General features: G+C 42.0%; 1 protein-coding gene across 2 annotated transcripts; it reads left to right on the top strand.

Moving 5' to 3' along the window:
• Positions 1 to 6904: 6904 nt before the first annotated feature.
• LOC138677365 (uncharacterized) lies at positions 6905 to 15743 on the top strand. Of its 2 annotated transcripts, none has more exons than XM_069767434.1 (8): positions 6905 to 7027; positions 7254 to 7316; positions 10464 to 10535; positions 10609 to 10697; positions 11098 to 11152; positions 14838 to 14994; positions 15190 to 15387; positions 15543 to 15743. In XM_069767434.1, the coding sequence occupies exons 1-8, from the start codon at positions 7016 to 7018 to the stop codon at positions 15629 to 15631; spliced, it is 735 nt and encodes a 244-aa protein (XP_069623535.1). In that variant the 5' UTR covers positions 6905 to 7015; the 3' UTR covers positions 15632 to 15743. The 2 variants fall into 2 exon arrangements, with proteins under 2 accessions (XP_069623535.1, XP_069623534.1); XM_069767433.1 differs by having other exon boundaries at positions 6934 to 7036.
• The last annotated feature ends 1180 nt before the right edge of the window (positions 15744 to 16923 follow it).

Genomic DNA, 16923 nt, shown 5'->3' with positions numbered 1-16923 from the left:
GCAGCATGTTCCCGGGTTCTGGCTCCAATTTACTGAAAATGGATTCAGATCAGGATCAGCAGGTTGTGCTGCTGGAACAAGCATCCCAGAAACCCAAGGAGAAGGAACATGAAAAAAGGAGCGATGGTTCGGGCCGCAGAAGCTCCTCCAGACAGGGGTCTGGAGGGTCAGTCAAAAAGGATCCCCCTCGTGCTTCGGTATTTCTGGGTGTGAGCAGCCACTGGTAAGTGATCTTCAAGAAAGTTCACTTAGTGACTAGTCTCCCCTCATGTGTTTTATGCAGGGAAGGAAAAACGTCAGTAAGGCGAAGCATAGGGAATGTGCCATCTGCGGGGTTCCCTTGCCTGACTCACACCCTAAAAAACTATGTGACCCCTGTATCCAGCAGACGGTGAGGTTCTGGAAAGAGGGGAGGGGGTATAGCATGTAGATTTTACACTCTAGTCTACCTTACTTATCCCCGTAGGTAGCCGAAGAATCCTCCTCTATTACGGCCAGTCTCAAGGAGATGATTAGAATGGAGGTTAAAGAGTCCTTTAAAAACCTTTCACAGTCAGGAGGTTCTAGGCAGAGAACTGAGTGGGCATCTGATTCGTCTGTGGAAAAGGACAAGTCCGAAGAATCAGACAATTCAGCAGCATCATCCTCCTCTTCGGAAGAAGACGCTGCTCGGTTTTGCCTACCCCTAGAAAGGATAGACAAATTGGTAAAGGCGGTCAGAGGCACAATGGGTATATCGGAACCCAAGCCTCAACTATCCAAAGAACAAATGATGTTCAGTGGATTGGAGCAAAAGAAGCGCAGAGTGTTTCCTTTAAATGAGAAAATACAAGATCTTATTAATAGGGAATGGAGGAAACCTGAGAGAAAAGGCTCCTTACCACCTGCGCAAAAACGCCGATACCCTTTTGATGACCCAGCAGTAAGTAACTGGGAGAAAGCACCCAAGCTGGATGCAGCAATTGCCAAGGTAGCTAAACGATCTTCTCTCCCATTTGAAGATATGGGAACACTTAAAGACCCCCTGGATAGGAAAGTGGATACCTTCCTGAAGGGAACCTGGGAGATGGCAGCTGGCTCCTTAAGACCTGCGGTAGCTTCAACCTGCACGGCAAGGTCAATGATGGTCTGGCTGGACCAGTTGGAGACCCAATTAAAACAAGGGGCCTCTAGAGAGTCCATTCTCTCAGCATTACCTGTAATCCAGGAGGGGGCGGCTTTTTTATCAGACGCCTCAATTGACTCCGTAAAGTTGGCAGCTAGAGCAGCAGGACTTTCTAATGCTGCAAGGAGAGCCCTATGGCTGAAATGCTGGCCGGGGGATATGCAGGCAAAAGCGAAGCTCTGCGCTATCCCTTGTAAAGGCGAATATTTATTTGGGCCTACCCTGGATGAACTCCTGGAGAAAGCAGGAGATGATAAGAAAAAGTTTCCCAACCTGTTCAATCCATACCGTCGTCCCTTCAACAAAAGAAGGTTCAACCGGGGAGGAAAGCGAGCCTTTTCACCAGGGAGAGATCGTCCCAGATGGGAGGATAGGCGAAAGCGAGGTACAGGTCTCATGTTTCGCCGTAACCAGACGGAAAATAAAAAACAAGACCAATGACTGGCAATTCCAGTGGGAGGGAGACTATTGCATTTCTCGGCAGAGTGGTCGAAAATCACAAACAGCGTTTGGATAAAAGACACTGTTTCCCATGGTCTCAAGCTGGAATTTGTTCATATTCCACAGGACAATTTTAGGTTAACACCCTGGCGCTCATCTCCCACTGAACAATTCGCCCTAGAAGAGGAAGTGAGGACTCTTTGTTCCAAAAATGTTTTGGTAGAAGTGCCGTATTCTCAGGCAGGGGAAGGGTTTTACTCTCCCCTGTTCCTAATCCAGAAGCCTGATAAATCTTACAGGACCATTATAAATCTTAAGGGTCTCAATAAGTTTTTGGTGAAACATACTTTCAAAATGGAGTCCATCAATTCGGCAATAAAAATGCTTTTCAACAACTGTTTCATGGTAGTAGTGGATTTGAAAGATGCCTACTATCATGTACCCATTCATGCTGATTTCCAACGATACCTGAGGGTAGCGATACTAATGGGGGGTAGGATTCGACATTTTCAATTCAGAGCGCTCCCCTTTGGGATCACCTCGGCACCTAGGGTGTTTACTAAAATAATTGCGGAAGTTATGGCGCATTTAAGAGAGTCAAATATCCTTATAGTCCCCTACTTAGACGATTTCCTCATTGTAGGTAACTCTGTAGATCATTGTCTGTCACAATGGGAGATTGCTAAAACCAAACTAGAACGGTTGGGTTGGATCATAAACTTTGAAAAATCTAAATTACAGCCCCTAAATGTTCAAAAATTCCTGGGGTTAATGTTGAATTCAGTGACACAGCAGTGTCTCCTCCCTATAGAGAAAATGGACCAAATTCAGAGTTTTGTATTAAGAGCAATCAATACACCTTCCATGACACTTAGGCAAGCAATGTCTCTACTTGGGTCACTCACATCTTGCATCCCAGCAGTTAAGTGGGCTCAGTTCCACACCAGGTCCCTACAAAATGAAGTCCTGTTCCATGACAGAGCCTTAGGAGGCGCATTGAATGGAAAATTGACATTGAGGCCGATAACATTGAATTCCCTTAGATGGTGGCTAGATAAACAAAATTTATCAGCAGGGGTTCCCTGGATGATAGATGTCACCCACGTGATAACCACGGATGCCAGCTCTTCAGGGTGGGGAGCCTATATGGGAGACATGGTGGTCCAGGGACAGTGGGAACCCTTCACAACATTTTCATCAAATCAAAGAGAGTTGTTGGCAGTTGAACTGGCTGTTAAAAAATTCCTCGTATATCTGCAGGGCCAGCACGTCAGAATTCTGTCGGACAACAGAGTGGCGGTCGCTTACATAAACCGGCAAGGGGGAACTCGTTCCGAAACTTTAATGCAGATCACGGATCGGTTGTTCCAGGTGGCAGAGCTCAATTTTCTATCTTTGACAGCTCTTCACATCAAAGGAAAAGAAAATGTGGCAGCAGATTTCCTCAGCCGAAATGTGTTAAAACAGGGAGAGTGGTCTCTCAACGAGGACATTTTCAATCTTGTCGTCCGCAGATGGGGTCAACCAGTGGTGGATCTATTCGCCACCAGAAACAACAGAAAAGTAAAACTTTTTTGCTCCCTAAATCCCAGGGAGAATCCCCTGGCGGTAGACGCGTTTCTCATAAAATGGGATTTTCCACTAGCCTATGCTTTCCCACCACTGAACCTGATACCTCTAGTGGTGAGGAAAATCAGGGAGGATCGAGCGAAAGTCATCCTTATCGCCCCCTTTTGGCCCAGAAGAACCTGGTTTGCCTGGCTCAAGACAATGTCTGTAGCGGTCCCCTGGGTACTGCCAGAGATCCCGAACTTGCTTTCGCAGGGACCGATCTCCCATCCACAAGTGACGGGGCTCCATTTGACGGCATGGTGTTTGAACGGTCACTATTAGTGGGAAAAGGCTTCTCTCCAAACTTGGTGGAGACGCTCCTAAAGAGTAGAAAGCAAATAACTACGAAAATCTACTCTAGGACTTGGAGAAAGTTCTTGTCTTGTTCAAAGTTTAATATCCAAGACGGGGTGCCAGTACAACAAATCTTAGAGTTCCTACAGAAGGGGTTCGAGTTGAAACTCTCTCCTAGTACCCTTAGGGTACAGGTCTCAGCTTTAGGTGCCCTGTTTTCCTGTAATATAGCGAATAACTACTGGATAGCGAGGTTTATGAAGGCAGTTAGTAGATCTACACCACTGCATAAAGACAGAACAGTTCCATGGGATTTAAATTTAGTTCTGTCCTCTCTAACTAAACCCCCCTTTGAACCTCTGCAGGAGGCCTCGATCAAAATGTTGACACTTAAGACAGCCTTCCTGATTGCCATAACCTCAGCTCGCAGGATAGAGGATATACAGGCACTTTCCAGAGCTCCTCCATACACTGAAATCTTGTCAGACAGAGTAGTCCTTAGACCAGACCCAGCATATCTGCCAAAGGTGGCGACACGGTTCCATAGATCACAGGAGATAGTTTTGCCGTCCTTTATTCCTAATCCCTCTAATCCTAAAGAGCAGGAGCTTCATACGTTAGACGTCAGGAGATCTTTTCTTCAGTATATTTCAGCTACTGATAATTGGAAGAAGGATGGGGCACTGCTTCTTTCCTTCCAAGGTCCAAAGAAAGGATTTAGAGTATCGAAATATTTACTGGCTAAATGGATTAGGGAAACTATCTCTCTAGCTTATACAGCAGGTGGGGGGCCAGCTCCGCAGAACCTAAAGGCACATTCCACCCGGGCCATGGCGTCATCCTGGGCAGAAAGATCTGGAGTGTCAGTGGAGCAGATATGTAAGGCGGCCACATGGTCATCCCCTTCCACTTTCTTTAAACACTATCGGTTGGATTTGGGGTCCTCCTCTGATCTTTCCTTTGGGTTAAGGGTGCTACAATCTATAGTCCCTCCCTAAGGTAGCTTACATCTCTGTAAATCTCTCGTGTGCTGTCATGGGAGTCCGAATAAAGCATTAAGCTACTTACTGGTAGCGGCATTTTTCGGAGGCCCATGACAGCACCCTTAGTTCCCTCCCTATTCACGTGGGGGTAGCACTTCCTGATATGTATATAGCGTAATATGTAAATCTCACGTATGGTGTCTTATTACAATAATGGGTTATTTTGTTTCAAATGTATATAATGTATATATTGTATATTTGTGTACCACTAACCGCGGCAGTCCTCTCAGGCTCTGAAATACAACTGATGCATGGGGAGAGGTGCCGCCCTTTTGTATCTGTAGGTTTCCTGTTCCTTAAGGGCGGATCCCCTCTCTCTCGTGTGCTGTCATGGGCCTCCGAAAAATGCCGCTACCAGTAAGTAGCTTAATGCTTTTGTGACGCATGCGTCCATTCTTGCATGATTTTTGGCGCAGAAAACTGCATAATGCAGCGTTTTCTGTTGCACACCAAAATGACGCATGCGTCACAACTCAAGACAACGCATGTCCATGTGCCCCCCCCCCCCATGTTAAATATAGGGATGCATGCGTTGCTGCGCCCGACGCAACCCCGCACAATGCTAATGTGAACTTAGCCTAATGGAGAGAATGTGAAAATAAACTGTTCAGATCCGCAGCCACTCTCATATGATAAAAGTAACAAATCAATAACCCCTCTCAGACATCAGGTGTAGTAATACGCCACTGTCAGACACCCTTTTGATGTGGGCCCACATCTGTCCTGGCACATGTCAGCTAACAGCTGTGGGTGGAATAACGACCCTCCTGCGGCTGTTAAATGCTGCTGTCAAACTCTAACAGCAGCATTTAACATGTGCTTCTGGCAAGAACCCCAGAAATCCCACCCTTTGGCACTCATGTCACATCACCATGGGTTGGCATGATGAAAACCTGAGGGCTCCAGAGGGCCTCTATGGTTGTCTATGCTGGATTGCTATGAGCGCGACCTGGTGGTCAGCACTCAAAAAAAGTTAGCAATTCAGCTACATACAGTAGAACTGATCACCTATCTCCCATGGATGCTATAGAAGCATGCCAAAAGAGAAAAAAAATATCACACCCCCCTTTTGCCCCACTCAAAATAAAGCATTTAAAAAAATCATACAAATTTGGTATCACCGGATTCAGAATTACCCGGTCTATCAATCTAAAAAATTAATGGAATCGTTAAGCCATGGTAAAAAAAAAAAAAAAGCCAGAACTGCGTTATTTTGGTTGCTGCAAGATTGCAATAATGGGCGATCAAAAGAACGTATCTGCACCAAAGTGGTATTAAAAACGTCAGCTCGTCCTGCAAAAAGTAAGCCCTCACCCGACCCAAATCACGAAAAATGGAGACGCTACAGGTTGGAAAATGGCGCAATCTTTTTGTTTAAAAAAAAAAAAAGTTTGGAATTTTTCAGCATTTTTAGATAATAAATAACCTAGTGATGTTAGGTGTCTATGAACTCGTAATGACCTGGAGAATCATAGGCAGGTTAGTTTTACTATTTAGTGAACCTAGAAAAAAGCCAAACAAAAAACAAGTGTGGGATTGCACTTTTTTTTCTTCTTGTTTTCTGCAATTTCACCACACTTGAAAAAATTTCCCCCCCCCCCCTCATTTTCCAGTACATGACATGGTAAAACCAATGGTGGTGTTCAAAAGTACAACTCGTCCCGCAAAAAATTAAGTCCTCACATGGCCGTATTAACGGAAAAATGTAACAGCTCTGGGAAGGAGGGGAGCGAAAAAATAAACTCAAATATACTTCTGGTCATATTTCCAACCAGGAAGGATTTTCCTTAAAGGTCAGGTTCTCCCACTGACTCCCCACGGGCCAGATCCTGGAGCGATCCATCCATACTCAGTCGTCTTTAGTTTCTGCATGTGTCCTCCCCGAGCAATCACAGCACTCCATATAAATCCCCGTCAATTACTTTATTTTTTTTTATAATAACCCCCCCCAAATATTACCTGTCACTGATATCCACAACCAACTCATTCACTAAGATCCCAGGAAAAGTGGAAAAAAAAAAAAAAATCCAACGGTTTGTTAAAAATATCTGATTTCATGAAGCAAAAAACTAAACCATGTATGTGCTACCCCCAAAGGAACTCCCATCTATTAACCCCTGATGTGAAAGGCAAGTCACGCAGCCTGTAGGGGGCATATATATATATATATATATATATATATATATATATATATATATATATATTTTTATTCATGCTAATCAGTGTATTGGAAGCCTTAGACAATAACCTGATAGAATATATATGGCTGGGATTCATCCTGGAGAGGACAATAAATGCTGCTCCATCATTGTGTGCTGGGATAGGCCTCCCGAGCTGGGTGGGATTATGATACAGGGGGAGGAGGAGAAGCAGAATGGCTGCCAGCCGGAGGATGGAAGCCGCAGACTGGACGCAGACCACAAGGGGTTAACTCCGCACGGCAGCATCCAGGGACGACACCATGAATCTACACGTAAGAGATGTGTGTGTATATATATATATATATATATATAATGTGTGTGCCAGGAGGGTGGGCTACACATCATACAAAGAAGCACCTGTACTGGGGACCAACAGGGAGGAAACCAAACAACCAAGTCTGCATCTCCATGTCCACAATTACACAGCGCGGTCATTAATGATTGTGTGCACTAATGTTCTCCGATATCTGCTCATATAACGTCACGCTCATTCCTCAGGATGAAGAAAAGCAAAAACTGGATCAGTTCCTCTCTGACCTGTCTCTGCTGGGGTCCTTACAGGTAAAAAAAAAAAACCCCACAAAGGCTATATACTGTACATAGGGGCAGTATTATAGTAGTTATATTCTTGTACATAGGAGCAGTATTATAGTAGTTACATTCTTGTACATAGGAGCAGTATTATAGTAGTTACATTCTTGTACATAGGGGCAGTATTATAGTAGTTATATTCTTGTACATAGGGGCAGTATTATAGTAGTTACATTCTTGTACATAGGAGCAGTATTATAATAGTTATATTCTTGTACATAGGGGCAGTATTATAGTAGTTATATTCTTGTACATAGGGGCAGTATTATAGTAGTTATATTCTTGTACATAGGAGCAGTATTATAGTAGTTATATTCTTGTACATAGGAGCAGTATTATAGTAGTTATATTCTTGTACATAGGGGCAGTATTATAGTAGTTATATTCTTGTACATAGGGGCAGTATTATAGTAGTTATATTCTTGTACATAGGGGCAGTATTATAGTAGTTATATTCTTGTACATAGGGGCAGTATTATAGTAGTTACATTCTTGTACATAGGAGCAGTATTATAGTAGTTATATTCTTGTACATAGGGGCAGTATTATAGTAGTTATATTCTTGTACATAGGAGCAGTATTATAGTAGTTATATTCTTGTATATAGGAGCAGTATTATAGTAGTTATATTCTTGTACATAGGGGCAGTATTATAGTAGTTATATTCCTACACATAGGAGCAGTATTATAGTAGTTATATTCTTGTACATAGGGGCAGTATTATAGTAGTTATATTCTTGTACATAGCGGCAGTATTATAGTAGATATATTCTTGTACATAGGGGCAGTATTATAGTAGTTATATTCTTGTACATAGGAGCAGTATTATAGTAGTTATATTCTTGTACATAGGGGCAGTATTATAGTAGTTATATTCTTGTACATAGGAGCAGTATTATAGTAGTTATATTCTTGTACATAGGAGCAGTATTATAGTAGTTATATTCTTGTACATAGGGGCAGTATTATAGTAGTTATATTCTTGTACATAGGGGCAGTATTATAGTAGTTATATTCTTGTACATAGGGGCAGTATTATAGTAGTTATATTCCTACACATAGGAGCAGTATTATAGTAGTTATATTCTTGTACATAGGGGCAGTATTATAGTAGTTATATTCTTATACATAGGAGCAGTATTATAGTAGTTATATTCTTGTACATAGGGGACAGTATTATAGTAGTTATATTCTTGTACATAGGGGCAGTATTATAGTAGTTATATTCTTGTACATAGGGGCATTATTATAGTAGTTATATTCTTGTACATAGGAGCAGTATTATAGTAGTTACATTCTTGTACATAGGAGCAGTATTATAGTAGTTATATTCTTGTATATAGGAGCAGTATTATAGTAGTCATATTCTTGTACATAGGGGGCAGTATTATAGTAGTTATATTCTTGTACATAGGGGCAGTATTATAGTAGTTATATTCTTGTACATAGGGAGCAGTATTATAGTAGTTATATTCTTGTACATAGGGGCAGTATTATAGTAGTTATATTCTTATACATAGGAGCAGTATTATAGTAGTTATATTCTTGTACATAGGAGCAGTATTATAGTAGTTATATTCTTGTACATAGGGGACAGTATTATAGTAGTTATATTCTTGTACATAGGGGCAGTATTATAGTAGTTATATTCTTGTACATAGGGGCATTATTATAGTAGTTATATTCTTGTACATAGGAGCAGTATTATAGTAGTCATATTCTTGTACATAGGAGCAGTATTATAGTAGTTACGTTCTTGTACATAGGAGCAGTATTATAGTAGTTACATTCTTGTGTATAGGAGCAGTATTATAGTAGTCATATTCTTGTACATAGGGGGCAGTATTATAGTAGTTATATTCTTGTACATAGGAGCAGTATTATAGTAGTTATATTCTTGTACATAGGGGGCAGTATTATAGTAGTTATATTCTTGTACATAGGGGCAGTATTATAGTAGTTACATTCTTGTACATAAGAGCAGTATTATAGTAGTCATATTCTTGTACATAGGGGGCAGTATTATAGTAGTTATATTCTTGTACATAGGAGCAGTATTATAGTAGTTATATTCTTGTACATAGGGGGCAGTATTATAGTAGTTATATTCTTGTACATAGGGGCAGTATTATAGTAGTTACATTCTTGTACATAAGAGCAGTATTATAGTAGTCATATTCTTGTACATAGGGGGCAGTATTATAGTAGTTATATTCTTGTACATAGGAGCAGTATTATAGTAGTTATATTCTTGTACATAGGAGCAGTATTATAGTAGTTATATTCTTGTACATAGGGGCAGTATTATAGTAGTTATATTCTTGTACATAGGGGCAGTATTATAGTAGTTATATTCTTGTACATAGGAGCAGTATTATAGTAGTTATATTCTTGTACATAGGGGCAGTATTATAGTAGTTATATTCTTGTACATAGGGGGCAGTATTATAGTAGTTATATTCTTGTACATAGGGGACAGTATTATAGTAGTTATATTCTTGTACATAGGGGCAGTATTATAGTAGTTATATTCTTGTACATAGGGGCAGTATTATAGTAGTTATATTCTTGTACATAGGGAGCAGTATTATAGTAGTTATATTCTTGTACATAGGGGACAGTATTATAGTAGTTATGTTCTTGTACATAGGGGCAGTATTATAGTAGTTATGTTCTTGTACATAGGGGCAGTATTATAGTAGTTATATTCCTGTACATAGGGGCAGTATTATAGTAGTTATATTCTTGTACATAGGGGCAGTATTATAGTAGTTATATTCTTGTACATAGGAGCAGTATTATAGTAGTTATATTCTTGTACATAGGGGCAGTATTATAGTAGTTATGTTCTTGTACATAGGGGCAGTATTATAGTAGTTATATTCCTGTACATAGGGGGCAGTATTATAGTAGTTATATTCTTGTACATAGGGGCAGTATTATAGTAGTTATATTCTTGTACATAGGAGCAGTATTATAGTAGTTATATTCTTGTACGTAGGGGAAAGTATTATAGCACTTATATTCGTGTATATAGGGGAAGTATTTGCATTTTCTTGTACACAGGAGATGATATTTTATGTTTTTTATTTTTGTGCCGTTGTGCTATCATTCTAGGGTTTCCGATATTTTCAACCATGGCTGAGAGGAAGAGAAGAGATTTTACTTACGGTGGTGAATGACGATCTGGTGAGGTCACACTTTTTGGTTATTGTGCGGTGTCTCTGTCTCCTCCATCACTCCTCCTTCTTGTCTCTTCTAGAGCTGGCTGCCTCCTCGCTCTCCGGGGTCTCTCAGCGGTGAGACCATCTACCACCTTCCTACGTGCAGCAGTGACCAGTCCACACCACGGTATGTACAGACCTTCCGATTAGTTTTGGTCTCTGCTTCTGTTACATCTCCAGCTGTGAGAGGGGAAGAAGAGCTGCTCCGTCCACCGTCCGGACACAGAGGGGCTTCCACAAACTTCTCATGTGTTACCAATCTTTCATAGTTATTAATCCTATGGTATCCCTGACACATAACATTGTATGGGTGCTGCTGCTCACAAGGCTGAATGCTACAATGTATCACGTTCCAGCTGATAACTGTACATTGTAACAACACATCAGCTCTCTGAGGAAATTATTAAGCAGAATTTTGACTCAGAAGAATTTTCGTGTTATTTCTTTAGAAGAAGCAGAGATCTAACTTGTAGAACTTTCAGGACCGGACAAGTTTCCTGAAATCCATTTTTGCTTTTCTCCACCAGAGATTCTGCTCTGTTGCCGCCCGCGTCTCCCTGCGATAGAGAAATCGCTATTCCGGTAAGAGGCTCTTGGCCATGGCGGCTTTTACAGGGCGAACACGGACATAAACTGCGAGAGGGAAAGAAAGAGCAGCTGTGCGGATAGTCCGGACTGTCCTGTCACCTACCGTAGGGTCAGAGAGCCGAGACCTCTGATGTTGGGAATCGTGACGCTGCCAGCATTCCTCATGCATGATCCAAGCACTGGGGTTTGGTAATAGTATTCATAGCCCTAGACCACCTGGGATGTCATTCACTGCCCTAAACCACCATGAATATCATTCACTGCCCTAGACCACCCAGAATATCATTCTGCTATGGACTGACCTGAGTAGTGATATTGCAACCAGTAGGTGCAGCACCAGCAGGAACTGTAGTCAGCATACAGCCAGAGGTCAGTACACGGAGCAGCAGTATAGTTGGGAGGAAAAGCAGGTATCGTAGTCAGGATATAGCCAGAGGTCGGTACACGGAGCAGCAGTATAGTTGGGAGGATAATCAGGAATAGTAGTCAGGATATAGCCAGAGGTCGGGACATGGAACAGCAGTGTAGTTGGGAGAATAAGCAGGTATCGTAGTCAGGATATAGCCAGATGTCAGTACACGGAGCAGCAGTATAGTTGGGATAGTTGGGAGGATAAGCAGGAATAGTAGTCAGGATATAGCCAGAGGTCAGTGCACGGAGCAGCAGTATAGTTGGGAGGATAAGCAGGTATCGTAGTCAGGATATAGCCAGAGGTCGGTACACGGAGCAGCAGTATAGTTGGGATAGTTGGGAGGATAAGCAGGAATAGTAGTCAGGATATAGCCAGAGGTCAGTACACGGAGCAGCAGTATAGTTGGGAGGATTAGCAGGTATCGTAGTCAGGATATAGCCAGAGGTCAGTACACGGAGCAGCAGTATAGTTGGGAGGATAAGCAGGTATCGTAGTCAGGATATAGCCAGATGTCAGTACACGGAGCAGCAGTATAGTTGGGATAGTTGGGAGGATAAGCAGGAATAGTAGTCAGGATATAGCCAGAGGTCAGTGCACGGAGCAGCAGTATAGTTGGGAGGATAAGCAGGTATCGTAGTCAGGATATAGCCAGAGGTCGGTACACGGAGCAGCAGTATAGTTGGGATAGTTGGGAGGATAAGCAGGAATAGTAGTCAGGATATAGCCACAGGTCAGTACACGGAGGAGCAGTATAGTTGGGAGGATTAGCAGGTATCGTAGTCAGGATATAGCCAGAGGTCAGTACACGGAGCAGCAGTATAGTTGGGAGGATAAGCAGGTATCGTAGTCAGGATATAGTCAGAGGTCGGTACACGGAGCAGCAGTATAGTTGGGAGGATAAGCAGGAATCATAGTCAGGATATAGCCAGAGGTCGGTACATAGAGCAGCAGTATAGTTGGGAGGATAAGCAGGAATCATAGTCAGGATATAGCCAGAGGTCAGTGCACGGAGCAGCAGTATAGTTAGGAGGATAAGCAGGTAACGTAGTCAGGATATAGCCTCACGTCGGTGCATAGAACAGCTGTATAGTTGGGAGAGTAAGCAGGTATCGTAGTCAGGATATAGTCAGAAGTCAGTACACAGAGCAGCAGTGTAGTTGGGAGGATAAGCAGGTATCGTAGTCAGGATATAGCCAGAGGTCGGAACACGGAGCAGCAGTATAGTTGGGAGGATAATCAGGAATTGTAATCAGGATATAGCCAGAAGTCAGTACACGGAGCAGCAGTATAGTTGGGAGGATAATCAAGAATCATAATCAGGATATAGCCAGAAGTCAGTACACGGAGCAGCAGTATAGTTGGGAGGATAAGCAGGTAATGTAGTCAGGATATAGCCAGAGGTCGGTACACGGAGCAGCTGTGTAGTTGGGGGAATTATCAGGTACCATAGTCAGGATATAGTCAGAGGTCGGTACACAGAGCAGCAGTATAGTTGGGAGGATAAGCAGGTAACGTAGTCAGGATATAGCCAGAGGTCGGTACACGGAGCAGCAGTATAGTTGGGAGGATAATCAGGAATCATAGTCAGGATATAGCCAGAGGTCAGTACATAGAGCTGCAGTATAGTTGGGAGGATAATCAGGAATCATAGTCAGGATATAGCCAGAGGTCGGTACACGGAGCTGCAGTGTAGTTGGGAGGATAAGCAGTTATTGTAGTCAGGATGTAGCCAGAGGTCGGTACACAGAGCAGCAGTATAGGTGAGAGGATAAGCAGGTATCATAGTCAGCATATGGTCAGAGGTCAGTACATAGAGCTGCAGTATAGTTGGGAGGATAAGCAGGAATCGTAGTCAGGATATAGCCAGACGTCGGTACACGGAGCAGCTGTATAGTTGAGAGGATAATCAGGAATCGTAGTCAGCATATTGTCAGAGGTTGGTACACGGAGCAGCAGTATAGTTGGGAAGATAAGCAGGAATCGTAGTCAGGATATAGCCAGACGTCAGTACACGGAGCAGCAGTATAGTTGAGAGGATAATCAGGAATCGTAGTCAGCATATTGTCAGAGGTTGGTACACGGAGCAGCAGTATAGTTGGGAAGATAAGCAGGTATTGTAGTCAGCATATAGTCAGAGGTTGGTACACGGAGCAGCAGTGTAGAGGGGAGGATAATCAGGAATTACAGTCGGGATATAGCCAGAGGTTGATACATGGAGGAACAGTATAGCTAGGTGGATAAGCAGGAATCATAGTCAGGATATAACCAGAGGTCGGTACACTAAGCAGCCGTAGGATCTTGAGAATAAGCAACAGGTGGAAAGAAGCTAGACTAAAGGCTGGGAGTTCAATAATTTCGCAATGAAGGAAGTGCACTGCCAGGTTTAAATAGGATGCTCAATTAGGAGATTACAGGGCGGAGCCAATAAGGAACTCGGGGTGGAGACAATCTGGAACAACACCGGTACTAGTATCTGATTTAGCAAGGAACTGTCCAGCAAGCTGAATAACTCAGAGGGAAGAGCTGCCGCCTGGTGCACAAGACCTGCTGAGTTTGAAACCTGACAAATTCACTGCCCTAGACCACTTGGGATGCTGGTAATAAAATTCACTGCCCTAGACCACCTGGGATACTAGTAGTACAGATCAGGTGTAGGGCACCAGGGATACTGACAGTAAGCTTTTCAGTGCTCTAGACAACCAGGGATACTGACAGTAAGCCTTTTGGTGCTCCAGACCAAGAGGGATACTGGCAGTATGCCTTTTGTTGCTCTAGACCACCAGGGATACTGACAGTAAGCCTTGCAGTTCTCTAGACCACCAGGGATACTGACGATAATCCTTTCAGTGCTCTAGATCACCAGGGATACTGACAGTAAGCCTTGCGGTGCTTACATGTTAGCAATAATAGCACTGCTATAGCCAGGGGATAATGTGATATTGTTGTGTCACGATACCACTGCAGCCAATCAGCAGCCGCTAACCAGTGGCAGCGTTAACTATTTAGTCAAAGCAGACATTACATGGATGAACTGCAGCCAATGAGCGACCACTGATTGACGTGACACAACAATGTCACCTGTGGGGACAGCAGCTCAGACATCGCTGGAACGACGCAGCAAGTGGGGCCCTGATGTGATGAATGAGGGGCCGTCTAGTCATGGGTAGCTCCTTTACCCTCTTTACTGCACAAAGCCCTCGGGGGTTACTGTAAAGCTATTAACTACCCTCCCTAATTATGGAAATTCTCTGTTACATTCATTTTCAGGAAACGCATTGCACTCTTTTCTTGCTGGCTGCGTACGCCAAGTATGGCCGCCCGTACGTGTGGGTGAGGTCCAATCACCAACGGTTCTTGGGCACAGAACTCTGCGATAAAGACTCGCCCCTCATGCTGCCATCTTACTCTGACTGGGACACGAAGGGTGAGCGCAACACGTCTCCTTGTAATTAAAGAGGTGGTCCATCTTCTATAAAGCTCTTTGGGGGCCTGGAACGGCTGGCCATTGGATGAGGCTTTGGTGATGTCCAGCTCCAGGCACCTGACCATCGCAGCCAAGTACAGACGGATCTATGTATGATCACTGGTATCAGTAACCCCTCATGTCTCCGTCCTCTAGATGTGGGAGTGTGGCACATTGTGTGGGATGTGGTCAGCACCTGTGTTTCTCCGCCCCCGAGGAACCCCCTGGCTGTGGACTTCACATACCTGAAATCCCTTCCTCTTCCGGAGAGGTCGCTCTCATCAGGGGCTTTGGTCAGTTATTTTCACAGCTTATTGCTGCGAGAACCCCGGAGAAGCTCAATGTTTTCTTATGGTAAGTTCTTACCGACATAATATTTTGTAGCCATGACGGATCCATGTAGTCAATGATCCACCCCATTGACCATGAGGTCCATCAGGACCCAGACTGCAGCCATATTACAGCTGTGAAAGACTATTGTGAGACAAGTCTTGTTTCCCTTTCTCTAGTCTGGGAGGAGCTGGCAGAGCTGACCCGTCTCCACGCTCTCACCCTGCAGGACCTGAAGGAACAGAACCTGCTCAAGAACCTGATCTGATCCAGAAGATATGTCACTGCCACCGCAGACCCCACACAACTCGTGTACCCGTAATCCGGCACGGCCTGCGGATGTAATAAAGACACAAGACCGGTTATATCCAGTCTACTGTGGAATGTTTCTTCACTTTATATATTTTATCTGTTACCATATAATCTATTATCTACTTATCTACCTATTATCTACCTATTATCTACCTATTATCTATTTATCTATCTATCCATTATCTATCTATTATCTATCTATTATCTACCTATTATCTATCTATTATCTATCATCTATCTATTATCTACCTATTATCTATCTATTATCTATCATCTATCTATTATCTATCTACCTATTATCTATCTATTATCTATCTATTTATCAACCTATTATCTATCTATTATCTATCTATCTATTATCTATCTATTATCTACATATTATCTACATATTATCTATTATCTATCTATTATCTATCTATTTTCTATTTATTATCTATCTATTATCTACCTATTATCTATCTATTATCTATCTATCTATTTTCTATTTATTATCTATCTATTATCTATCTATCTATTATCTATCTATTTTCTATTTATTATCTATCATCTACCTATTATCTATCTGTTATCTATCTATCTATCTATTATCTACCTATTATCTATCTATCTATCTGTTATCTATCTATTATCTATCTATCTATCTATCTGTTATCTATCTATTATCTACCTATTATCTACCTATTATCTATCTATCTATCTGTTATCTATCTATCTATTATCTACCTATTATCTATCTATCTATCTATTTGTCTATCTATTATCTACCTTCTATCTATCTATCTATTATCTATCTATTATCTATCTTTCATCTATCAATCTATTATCTATCTATCTATTATCTATCTATCTATTATCTATCTATCTATCTATTTATCTATCTATCTATCTATTATCTATCTTTCATCTATCTATCTATCTATCTATCTATCTATCTATCTATCTATCTATTATCTATCTTTCATCTATCAATCTATTATCTATCTATCTATCTATTATCTATCTATCTATTATCTATCTATCTATCTATCTATCTATCTATCTATCTATCTATCTATCTATCTATCTATCTATTATCTATCTTTCATCTATCTATCTATCTATCTATCTATCTATCTATCTATCTATTATCTATCTATCTATTATCTATCTATTATCTATTACACTGGTCTACAAAAAAAAATTCTGGCATGGACTTTAAGAACAGTTTTAGACTAATTTGAGGGTGCTGAATTCAAATCTGATCTTATA

Source organism: Ranitomeya imitator, chromosome 4 (assembly GCF_032444005.1).
Source record: "Ranitomeya imitator isolate aRanImi1 chromosome 4, aRanImi1.pri, whole genome shotgun sequence".
NCBI lineage: Eukaryota > Metazoa > Chordata > Amphibia > Anura > Dendrobatidae > Ranitomeya > Ranitomeya imitator.
Note: the sequence above shows the minus strand (reverse complement) of the source record. Positions and strands in the feature narration are given on the sequence as shown.